We start from the raw sequence: 12,784 nt of genomic DNA, 5'->3' as shown, positions 1-12,784 counted from the left end.
TAAGCCCCGGTAATATTTTAACCCTATTTTTAAGTTTATAATATATATTGTTTGTTTTTGAATTTCGCGCAAAGCTACATGAGAGCTATCTGCGCTAGCCGTCCCTAATTTAGCAGTGAAAGACTAGAGGGAAGGTAGCTAGTCATCACCATCCACCGCCAACTCTTGGACTACTCTTTTACCAACGAATAGTGGGATCGACCGTCACATTATAACGCCCCCACGGCTGAAAGGGCGAGCATGTTTGGTGTGATGGGGATTCGAACCCGCGACCCTCAGATTGCCTCGAGTGCCTTAACCACCTGGCCATGCCGGGCCTATAATATATATAAAAGATGGTGTAGTTGATAATTACAAATATCGTGAAGGCCATGATTGACTTGTATGAATTTCACTTTTAGTGTACCGTATCAACATAAAAGTTGAAACCGTTGCGTTAGATATATAAATGTTCTGTATTTTGTATTATAATCAAAGAGGAAATATAATACAGTCACAAGGTTCTTTGTTGAGAACATCAAAACTTGAACAGTTTAGTCCTTCAGTATCACTCAGTGAATAAGTAGAATAGCAACTACGTCGAGTCATTAGTAAGAAGATAAGAAGTACTGTCTTATTAACTTTCTCTCTCTTTTTTTCTCTGAAGAATGGTTGAAGAAATAACACCCTTTACTGAAGAGATACAACTATATTAGATAGCTTATGTAGGTTCAATGGCTATAATGTTATCTCTTGAGTTAACTATAAAGTGATTGGACTTGTTTGACTTGGTCCCGAGTCTTGTCATCTATCACATCTTCTCTCGAAGGGATTGGATGGGGGGAATTAGCTGAAACCCTGGCGACTGTGATGATAGACAGAGCCTCTATGGAACTTAGATAATTTTTGACATATCTTAACTGTCGCCAGGTGTCAACACTCCCTTTCCCCTTCTCACCTCATTGTCTCCGAAAAGCTTATCATCAGTTTCTGGAATGTGTACTTGATCAAAGGTTTTACAGAGTAATTTAGGCTTGCTATAATTGAGCTAAAGTAAAAAAAAAGAGTAAAAACCAAGGAATTATCCAATCTCCCTTTCTTGCATACGTCATCTATTGTTCTCCACAATGCACAGTAAAAATGTTTGGAAACAGTTAATTCTGTTAAATATAACTTGCAGCTCAGATTCATCCTTTATAGAAGGTGCCGCTCTGACTGTGCAGTATTAAAGGCTTGAGTGATGAAACGTTTGCATCTTTTACTCGAATGTTTGATTGATAGTTGGGAGTTCAAAGCTACAATTTTCAAGCCGAGTTATCATTATGCGATGTTCTGGTTATGAATACACCCATTTTGTTTTTATTTATTATCATTATAAAATGGAGATCTGTAATATTTACATTCCGAAAGAATCAAGGCTGTCATTCTGAGACTATAATGAAACCCTAAATGGAAAAATGGCCGGAAATTCTATAGAAACATTTTGTTACTTTTGCTTGCCTTACAGAGTGTTTCATTAAGTTTATTAATTCTTAAGGCATTTAATGTATTTTCTTGAATTTTGTTTCTTCTCTAACATTTTCTATACGAAGTTTTATCTATTGAATATTGATATAAACTAGTCTAAACCTTGTAAAAGTGACACTAATCTTTAGTGTGGCAGTTTGCGGATCAGAAGCTCCAAGATTCGAGCCTGCGTTGTGCCACTGAACGCTCTGCAATTTCAAATGTGGGTGTGTTATAAAAGTGACAGTCAGTCCCGATGTTCGGGAAAGAGTCGTGTAGACGTTGAATGTAGCTGCCGATAGATGTAGTCAGGGTGGTTCCGAGTTTTCGCCCACCCGAAATTTTATAGAATATATTTTTCTTTATTTTTATTCTCTTGCTTTAAACATTTTTGTGGAATTACAAAGATTCCCCCGACCTCAGCCATCACGATTTTTTTTTCTGAACACAGTACTATTGATGCTTGCCCTCACCCCTCTAACAAAATAGTCATGCCTGAATCTTGGAGTTTCTGATCTGACCGTTTAGCCCATGTGGTACATAAAATGCCGTTCAGGCTGAAAATACCAAATATAATTTTTAAAAATGTCTCATATATTGTAAAAACTTGCCCCTGTCATAAGATGAAGTAACGATTCCCTTTTTAATGATGGTGATAACATACCTTACTCCCTCTATAATGGTTGTGATGTTATAACTATGAATTATATGGTTGAACTTGGCCTATAGGTTAGCGTACTAAACTGTTGATTCGTGGTTCGTTTCTCATAGCTGAAAAAAATTGTGTCCCGCACTTTGGCGCTGAGGGGGCTTTATAAGAGTGAAGGTAAAATCCAACTATTGATTAGAGTAGTTAAAGGCATAGCAGTGGGTGTTGTTGACTAGCTGCCTTCCCTCTAGCCCATCAGTTCAAAATTAGTGATGATAGCCATTGTGTATCTTCGCAACAAAATTTTATTGGTGATGGTGATGATGCCGTAACGACATAAAAACCCATTCAATAAGGATTGTTAACGTAAAACGTACTCCTTCTTCATTGATGGCCATGATGTAGCTACTCCTATTTTAGCACTACTTGTTTTATATTTAAGGTGATGGCACAGCATAGAATGCTCACTGTGTATCTTTGTGCTCTTCGACCCTCGTAATAAGAGCTAGCAAATCTGCTCTCACGTTTCAACGGAATGTAATGAAACTTTATAGAACCATTGCAGTAAACACTCACAGGTCTTTACCTCTGACGTACTGACTGATATATGTCCCGGATGCAATTAAAAGGTTGGAAGTTTTACCTTTACAAAACACGATATCAACCGTATTATTTTTATTTCATCGTAAGAGAATCCCAAGGATTCGTATGTTTACAGCCTTTATATTTAACTTTATTTACTCATATATTTGCTAAGGGAAATGCTGGATAACTTATAAAAATATATATTTCACCACATGAAATCTATCCTACATAATGTAATAAATGTTTCACAAAATTTTGTACCCATCGGGCAAGTATAATAAACTTGCCATGAATTTAACTGATGATCTATTATATATCACATTTTAATAAATCTTCAAGACTTGGGTATTTCGTAATAGATTAACTGATTTAACTTGTATGGTTTAGTATTTTCACTAAAGTTTCTTCTCTCCAATTCTAGTAGACGTTATAGCTTGAAATTAACACCAGACATTACAGTATTTAAACTTATTTCGTCTTAATTTCTTTCATCATTCTTAATTAATTTATTTCTTATGGCATATATAGTAGTGCTTCTCCCCAAGGTCGATATAAGGTCTTAGCTTTTTCATTAGTTGTTAAGTCATTGATGTCATATTCCGGAGGTGCTGCCATCTTGTGGATGTGGATTTTTAGCTGTGTGGGCGCATTTATATATATATACTTTCATGTTTCTTTATTTTTCTTCTAACCAATAAAATGGCGATTTATGTGCCTGTTCAACCATATTTTAAGAAAATAATCTTTAAATGCTAAGTTTACTTTTTTGTATTCCATGCGCGTACACGCTTGCTTGCGTATAGTGTCTCAAGACCACGTTTTAATCAGTGCTGTAAATAATTGTTGCTCATGGGTGGGTGTTAGAGCATGGTCTGATTGTTTTTTTTTTTTCTACGCAGTACCATTTTTCATGATTTTTCGCGACATAAATGTACGTTTTTAACATTTCATTGAAGTAGATCTGACTAAAGTACAGAAACATTAAAATTTCTTTATCTCTTTAAAGATGCCAATCCACGAAACAGGGGTATATTTCAATAAATAACGTTTGGGTATGCGTCATCTATTAAATATCTTTTGTTTATGTGTCACGTATTGCACCAGCACGTGCATGTCTAGGTTATAACATGATTGGTTGGTGAATGTGTAGGTCATAAACTCAGGAACAGGTTTTATTTCAATGTATTTTATTTTACTTGAATATTTTATAATATTTAACCTATATCGCTATAAATGCCTCTATCATTTTTCTTTTCCCAATGCCTTTCTTTCTAGAAAAAGTATTCTTTTATGTATTTCACGATAGTCTAAGAATTTGCCAAAACATCACTGAAAAAGATGAGACCCACCAGGACTTAGATATAAAACTTTATTTTCCGTATAAATATATTTCACTGAGATACTCCTTTTGAATTTTACATGATAAAGATACTGTTTAAATCAAAGGAGAAATATATATTGAACAGCCAAACGTTCAACAAAGCACGTTTTCAGTAGCATTTCTAAATGCATCCGTATAGTAACAAGTTTGCAAGAAATGGTCTTTCACAAACCATATTGATCAAGAACATGAAGATGCGAGATTTCAACATGCACGACAAAAAAAGCAGCACCAACGTACTTTTCTTCGCTTGACAGTATGCATGTCTACCTTCTTCCACAGACATACCTATCTATCTATCGGACATTTTATTTGACAAAACGGATGCAATAAGCTTGCGCATATACCTTCGTTTGATGACATTTGTATATATATTTATGAATATATTATTCCATTCTGCCCAAAAATTTAGCAGCGCTTGTCAAGTCTCAGCTGAATAATGATAAATGTGTTTGAATAGATCAGTTTCGAAACTTTAGAGCATAGACGAAACTAAATAGAAACAACAAATTCGTGATGCTTCTTTATATCGCAGGAGGGCAGGGTTAAAAAAAAAGAGACTAGTCTTAAATCTTGTAGCGCATACCGAAGTATTAATATAATGTCCGTGAAAGCAAACGACCATTAATTTCAGGTTCATACTGAAATTTTAGACAGCAAGTAAAGTTAACCAAGTTCTCTAGAGTTAATAGTTATTTATTTTCACAAAATTCCCAATTTTCTTTCGGAAGGTAGAGTTTCGGTTGCCCTTAATGCAGTCTGAAATAGAGTTTTGTCTAAAGAGCAGGATTTGGGCTGCCTATAGTAGAGTTACAGAGAACTACAGATCTGCCTGGAAAGCAGAAATTTGGCTGTCTGTAGCAGAGTTACAGAGAACTACAGATCTGCCTGGAAAGCAGAAATTTGACTGTCTGTAGCAGAGTTACAAAGAATTACAGATCTGCGTGCAAAGCAAGATTTAGGCGGCCTGTAGTAGAGTTACAGTGTATTTTAGATCAGCCTTGAAAGCAGGATTAAGATATCCTTAGCGAAGTTACAGCGAACTACTATTTTTTCCAGAAAGTTGAGTTTGGAATTCCTTAACGAAATTACAGAGAACTATCGCATCTCCCGAAAGCAGGATTCGGGTTGCCCTTTGTGGAGTTAAAAAAACTAAAGTTTTGTTCAGATGGCAGTGTTTGGGTTGATGTTAGCATAGTTATAGAAACTTTAATTTGGTCCAGAAAGCAGGGTGTGGTTTTTCTTAGCGGAGTTACAGAGAAATGTAGTTTTGTTCAGAAAGCAGGGTTTAGTTTGTCCTCAGTGAAGTTAACGCTGATGAAGAAGAGTATTATGACTGGGAAAAAACGACACAAGTTTAGTGTTAATGATAATCCAGCCTACCGTATTTTAATGTAGCTCGTGTTTTCTCATGCTAGATGAGGGTTTTGTAATGAAATATACTCTTAGAAGAAACATATTTTTTTGTTTTATTGGATTAGCTGTTTTGTAGGTTACTATACAAATTGTACAGAAAAGATATAAAAGACGACTTTAAAGATTTGTTTAAAGATGTTTGACGTACGACATGGTAAAATAACATGGCCAGAAGCCGGTATTTTGAAACAACGTGACTTACTGGGAAAACATATTTTCGTATGGCAAGGTCTTTTAACATCTGAACTCTAAGGATTTTAGCATCTAGAACGACTTTTATAACAATGTTGCTATACCAGAGCTTTCAAAGCTTTAAGCAAGGTAGTAATTGCGGACATTAGATTTATGGAACATTATTTTGTAGTTATTGAAATTCCTTGAAGATTTACTGAGTATTTTAAGAATTACACCATTTAAAGTTGAATTAAGTTTTTACTTCGGAATTGAGTTACTATTAATTATAGACGAATAAACACATTTTGTTCTTTGAGTTATACGGAAAACATATTTTGATTCATTATTTAATTTAATATAATTAAAATATATCTTACTAATTTCATTTTGTCGACTAATAAGCATTTCGTTCTTATAACAGGCATCGTCATCAAAGCTGGATCCAGGGTTTGTTACTGTACCTTGATGCAACTCGTTATGTCCATTCATAAAACGTGAACTGTTTTCCACAATGTGGTTTGACCAAAGGTCGAGATTAAATAATGGAGTTGACACACGTGTCAACTGGTGGCAGCGGCTGCTTCCTCTGTTGTGGATCTTTATATTAATCAATGGAGAAGAATTATTTCAGTTTACGCGACCAGTGTACAACACCACCATTCAAGAAAATCCTGTCGGAAAAGTATACGTCACTCCAACAGAGAAAATGGGTATTTTCATCTCTGATTCTTTGCTTCGAGTGCAGTACGTTATTGTAGATGGAAATAAGGACCATTTTTTTGTAGCTGAAAGTCAAAAAGTAGGTGATTTCTGGTTCCTTCGTATTAGAACGAGTACAAGGATTCAAGTCGCCTTGAACAGAGAGTCAAGGGAGTTCTACATTCTTCACGTAAAAGCTGTGGTTAACTCAAATGTTTTAGAAAACGTAAACTTTAATGCTCAAACTGAGGTTAACATTAAAATCTTGGACGCTAATGATTTGACTCCATTGTTTTACCCATCAATTTATACAGTCTCAATTCCAGAGAACACCCCATTGCATCAAAGTGTAGCGAGAGTTAGTGCTGTTGATCCTGACATTGGCATAAATGGTGAAATTTACTACAGTTTTCAAAATCAAACATTCCAGTTTGCTATTCATCCTACTACAGGGATTGTCACTCTGACTCGACCGTTGAATATTGAAAAGCAGACTCACTATGATTTGACTGTCCTTGCTCAAGACAGAGGACCCAAGCCGAAATTAGGGGCCATTGTGAAAAAAAGTTCGTCTTCCTTGAGAATTGTAGTGAGTGCTGTGAATCAGCACCCCCCTGTGATTCACTCAGTTACTCTCCCCGCCATCCTGAGAAACGACCTCTTACACGTTTATGCTATTGTTCGCGTGGTTGATAAGGATCGTGGTTTATATGGACAGGTTCGCAGTGTGGATATCGTTGATGGAGATCCTTTTGAATACTTCCAAATCAGTAAGGGAGAACATCCAGATGAATACTCCATCACCATTTCTGAAAATCTCCAACATGCAAGTGTAACTAGTCAGTTTAATCTTACCATAAAGGCCACAGACAAAGGTATTCCACCTAAATCTTCACTAAAAACTGTACCCGTAAGAATTCCTCACTATGATGATCGGCCTCTGGTATTCGATTCGCCTAAATATTTAACATCTGTAGAAGAGATTGCACCACTTAATACGCCCATCGTCTTAGTTAAAGCAAGTCACCCCGATGGGAATAAAGATATAAAAATATGGTACAAAATAGAAGACGGAAATCCATTTGACACCTTTACCATTAATCCCTTAACAGGACTTATAACAACTGCAAAACCTTTAGACTGGGAGAAGACTCCTAGATATTTATTATTGGCCAGTGCCCAAGAGCAGAATATTAACGGACTTAAAAGAAAAGGAACCACGATGGTTTATATTAAGGTATTAGATAACAATGATAATAATCCTATTTTTAATTCAACTTCTTTCATAACAGTTCACTTTGAAGAAAATAAGCCAATCGGGAGTGTTGTGTACACGGCTCATGCTTCTGACCCTGACGATGGAGACAATGGTTACGTATCTTATCATCTAGCCAACATTAACTATGTGCCTTTTATCGTAGACCACTTTACTGGCCAAATAAAAATCAAAGAAGTCCTGGATTTTGAGACCATGAGAACAGAGTACCTCCTAAAAGTTTGGGCTTCTGATTGGGGAACACCTTTCAGAAGGCAGTCAGAAATTTCAATCCGAGTTCTGGTGACTGATGTAAATGATCACAGACCACAGTTTGAAAAAGTCGATTGCGTGGGCTTTGTTTCTAAAGCAGCTCCCGTTCCAACAGAAATTTTAACTCTTTCTGCTCTAGACTTTGATGCAGATAGTTCAGTGACATATAAGATGATTTCTTCAGAGCAGGAGCTCTGTTTTGAAGTAAACACCATTACAGGAATATTAACATTGACTTGTGACCTCAGTCAACGACAATTCACAGAGTGTGTTATTAACGTTTCAGCTACAGATGGGCAGCATTATGCAGATGTTGTTGCTGTTACGATAAAGGTTGTCGATCTCCAACAACGCTCTAGATTAAACAACAAGAATGTCGTAGTGGAATGTAGAGATAATGGCATTACGAAGAAACTAAAAGAACAAATCGCTGTTGCTAAAAGGAACAATCAGGAAGGACTGGACGACGTCACTGAGGCTACTCCTTCAAGATATGGCGAGAACCTACACAGTCCTCAATTCTGTAGTGGCCTACCCATGGAAATTACTGCCAAGGAAAACCTACTAGCTGGTACCGAACTTCTGAGAATCTCTGCTGAAGACCATGACCATGGCTATAATGGGAAATTGGTGTATGTTATATCAAATGGAAATGAAGATAGTTGTTTTGAGGTTGAAATGCATTCTGGAAAACTCCTAATCATTAATGAGCTTGATCGAGAAAGAACAGCAAGATATGTGCTTAACATCTCCGTGTTTGATCTTGGTCAACCACCTCAATCTGCATCTACAATTTTAGAGGTCATAGTAGAAGATGCTAATGATAATGTACCTACCTTTGATAGATTCGCTTATGACTTTATTATACCTGAGAATGCACCAAATGGGATGACTATTGCGAAGCTTGTGGCTTCTGACGCAGATTCTGGACCAAATGGACACTTGATTTTTTCATTGGTTACTGATACTCAAGACTTTTACATTGATAAGATCACAGGAATGTTGTCTGTTCACGGGCCTTTAGACAGGGAACGGACCGAATATTATCAGCTCAAGGTCCAAGTATCAGATTCTGGCTCTGAAGTAGTTTTCTCATGTGACACTTTGGTGAGTATTCAGGTTCAGGATGTCAACGATAACTCTCCTCATTTTCCCATTGAACATTACCTAGTTAGGCTTCGAGAGGATATTCCAGTAGGTTCTGTGATAATGAGCTTATCCGCCACTGACCCTGATCTTAACGAAGCAGGAACTGTGCTTTATGAACTACTGAACGACATGATGGGAGTGTTTATTATTGATAAGGAGATTGGTATTATTCGACTGAATCGTCAATTAAATTATGAAGAAAGACAGATTTATAACTTAACAGTTGTAGCTAGCGATCTGGGTATCCCCATGCGATCATCTAGTGCTTACCTTCTGGTGGAAATAGAAGAAATAAACGTAAATAATAGAGCTCCAGTATTCCAGGATCATGTTGCTACAGGATCAGTGATTGAAAACCAAGAAGAGGGAACGTTTGTGATGCAAATTAAAGCCACTGATGATAAGCACGAGAATATTGATGACAAAGTAACGTATTTTTTGGAAACGGAAGAAGGAACTGGTCTATTCAGAATTGATCAAAAAGGTATGTTTTTTCATATTGTTGTATGTAACAAAATATACGTTACTTGTTGTTGTATGTAATAAAATATACGTTACTTATTGTTGTATGTAACAAAATATGCGTTACTTATTTCTTGGAAGAAATGTTTACATTAATGACTAAATTATGTAAAGAAAACCATTGTTCCACTTGTTACCTCTGTAATATATCATTTTTCATTTTCAAATACAAAAGCAAATCATAGTACTAATAGCATATTTCCAATTTTCTTTAATATTTGTTTAAACAAAATATGTAACATCTTTTCTTTGTAAAATAGCGTCTGCATGAACCATAAAGCGTACTTTTAACCTCTGGCTGTACAACTGAGATCTTATTAACTGTTCAAATGTTTGTTAATTGTTGGCGTTTTTTGATAACTTTTATTTCTGACGTCCGCTCAAAACTGTTGATAGCATATAAGTGAATGAAAACATTTGTAAAGATTGATCGTGGGACCTTCTAATATCTATTGATTTTGTGTGTGAAATTAAAAAGCCAGACATATATTCGACGTGCATATATAGATTCAATTTATCTTAGTCGGAGAATGTAAGTAGCAGATGTTCAATTGATTCGATCAGGTAACTACACTTGTTTCATTTAGTCTCTTAGACGAATTCCAGAATTATGTTTTTTTTTCTGTCCACTTCCAATGTAATTTTTAATTACAATAACTCAGTGTATAAAATTTGAAAATATTATCCTACTCCCTTTTTTACGAATAAGCCGCTCTTCTTTCTAACTTCTCGTGATATATGTATGAAAAAAATCATGTAATATCCGATATTTCCGTTTATAAGAAAAATACATTATCTTGAATTCTTTCACAATACTTGGTTTATTGGACAAAATCTCAAGCGTTTCATTGGTTTACGTCTTGTCACCTGCTGAATCTTACTGATCTTTGTGTTCGCTTTTCTCCGATTCTCTACTGATCCTATGTTATCGTATTCTTGTCCTTATGAGCGAGACGAAAGTAACAAAAACGTATACGAAAGGAACGACTTTTTAGACTAATGCGATCGAATATCATATACAAGTTTATTCTGTAAAACAAAAAAACGGTAGACATCAAAATATCTGATCAATGCGTCTTTTCTTAAGCAAGGTAAAAAGTCAGGTTTATTCGCAGTAAAGCATCAATAATAAAAGTTGTTTTAAAACCATAATAGTAAATGTTTAAGAAATAATACGAACAGCTGAAAATAATTTAAATCACACGACTCCTTGCCGACCAAGTAAGCTTTTTATAAAGAAAAGAGTATGACGGTTTTTTAACTTGTTTGTTAAGTTGTTGTATATCACAAACGTTGGCAGAAGAATGCAACTAGCGAGATATAATTGATATGGTATTACACATTCTTCTTGTGGGAAAGTTTTGGGCCGTTAAAGAATGATGTGATTCAGGATATTATCAGACTAATGTTTGAAATGTATTACCACGCATACTCTACTACTACACTTGATGCTCCACCACCGAAGGTGTTGTACGCCTTAAGACAGTGTCTACCGCTGTTAATTCCCCAAAGCATTGCTGAAATGACTCTCGCGTGACTACAACTTCCATCTTTTTAAGGCCTTTCCTTTGATTTTTTTTTTACTTGAGTCATCTGTAATTACTACTCATCCGCTCATTGTACACAACATTTATAATAACTTGTAAAAAGCCAGAAGTGTAAAAACCATTTGGCTGAAGGTTTGCTTATTATATTAATTTATATAATATGTTAATATAAAGAATTCTGCTTAAAGCTTTAGTTGGCTGATGCAAATAACGATTTGTGATTTGAAGCGCTTTTTTTTTGTACACTACTATCTAACTCATTTTAAGCTTAGAATATTAGATGTTGTATCAGCGGAGATTTTAGAAAAGTCATGATGTGATTTGTTGGATATATTTGGTTCCAATTGTTTTTTCATGACAGTTTATTTTACTTTAAGACTGTATTTAACTGATGTGTAGCGAACTTGAAGCAAGGTACGCCAGAGATAAATAAAAAATAACGTGTTGGGTGTGGCTTAGTGACTAGCGTGCCGAGCTGTGAATCCGAAGGTTTATGGCTCGCTTCCCGTTGTCGCAGAATCCACATTTCGAAGAAGTGCGTGTATTATAAAGAGTGACGATAAAAATCTACTATTCGATTATAGTTGGTGGTGGTGACAAACTGCATTCCATCTTTTGTATATAGAGCTCTTTTGTAACTTCACGCGAATATACGAAACAATTAAACACACACAAAGGAAACGAAACCGAAACCAAAACAAGGCTTATGATCGGAAAAACACGAGATTTTAAGTTGTAATGTATACATAAGAAATCAACCTGACAGGAGTTGAATCATTTCTAAACTCGGAATATCTTGATATATGATGGTTCCGGTTATTTATGTTATCTATTTAAAGACAGCTTCAATTGGCGAATACATATGCACTGTGTTTGGAAAGTATCGATCAGATGGCGAGAAATTAAAGCTTCATTTACAGTTTATTACCCCCTCTGTATACTGCACGTATCCAAGTTGTTACAATGTTTCTTACTTAGTAATATAGGATTAAAATATAGTCATTATCGTGATAATATTTCGTTCGAAAGGGATTATATCTGAAATACATGTAGACTAGTATTATGCCTAAGATACGAAAATGGATATGGATATCATGGTAAGAATATTTTTATTCGTGCACAAGCAATCAAAATAAAGTCACTGCTTTAAAAACTGACGTTCTACTCATACCTAAGAAAACAAAAACAAAAGATCAAAAATTATCGTGTGCTTGATTTGAAAATGTCAAAGTTTTATTATCAAATAAATAGAATTTAAAAATTATCCGTGATAATAAATCAAAAAAGGAAAATCATAAATAATGAGATTTAAGATAAACTTAAAATATTTTTACACATAAAAAAAAAGAGAGTAAAAAAGATGAAGTGCTGACCAGATGCACATATTAACTCTATCGTCACGGCCGGGTAAAAATGTCATGACCTCTTATACTATTAGATTCGCAATTTAATTAGACCTCTTATTAATTAATGTATATCAATAAAAGTTGCATTAAAACGTAGTTTATACTCCAAATGTTTATATTACATAAGCTGTAATTTGTTAATTTAATGAAAATAAATACGTTTGTTTGTTGGTTTTTAATTATGCACAAAGCTACACAAGGGATATCTGGGCTCTGCCCAACACGGGTATCGAAACCCGGTTT

The 12,784-nt window shown here is 35.2% G+C and overlaps 1 protein-coding gene across 1 annotated transcript in view; it reads left to right on the top strand.

The window, feature by feature from the left end:
- The window catches only part of LOC106478112 (fat-like cadherin-related tumor suppressor homolog), a gene marked incomplete at its 3' end in the record, with an annotated part of 156,066 nt that overhangs the window by 48,561 nt on the left and 94,721 nt on the right, over positions 1 to 12,784 (top strand). The window contains exon 2 of the mRNA XM_022381650.1: positions 6,112 to 9,550. Within this exon, the coding sequence (XP_022237358.1) occupies positions 6,202 to 9,550 (3,349 nt within the window). The remainder of the gene's footprint in view (positions 1 to 6,111; positions 9,551 to 12,784) is intronic.

Source organism: Limulus polyphemus, unplaced genomic scaffold, assembly GCF_000517525.1.
Source record: "Limulus polyphemus unplaced genomic scaffold, Limulus_polyphemus-2.1.2 Scaffold181, whole genome shotgun sequence".
Taxonomy (NCBI): domain Eukaryota; kingdom Metazoa; phylum Arthropoda; class Merostomata; order Xiphosura; family Limulidae; genus Limulus; species Limulus polyphemus.
This window is presented reverse-complemented; position numbering and strand designations above follow the sequence as displayed.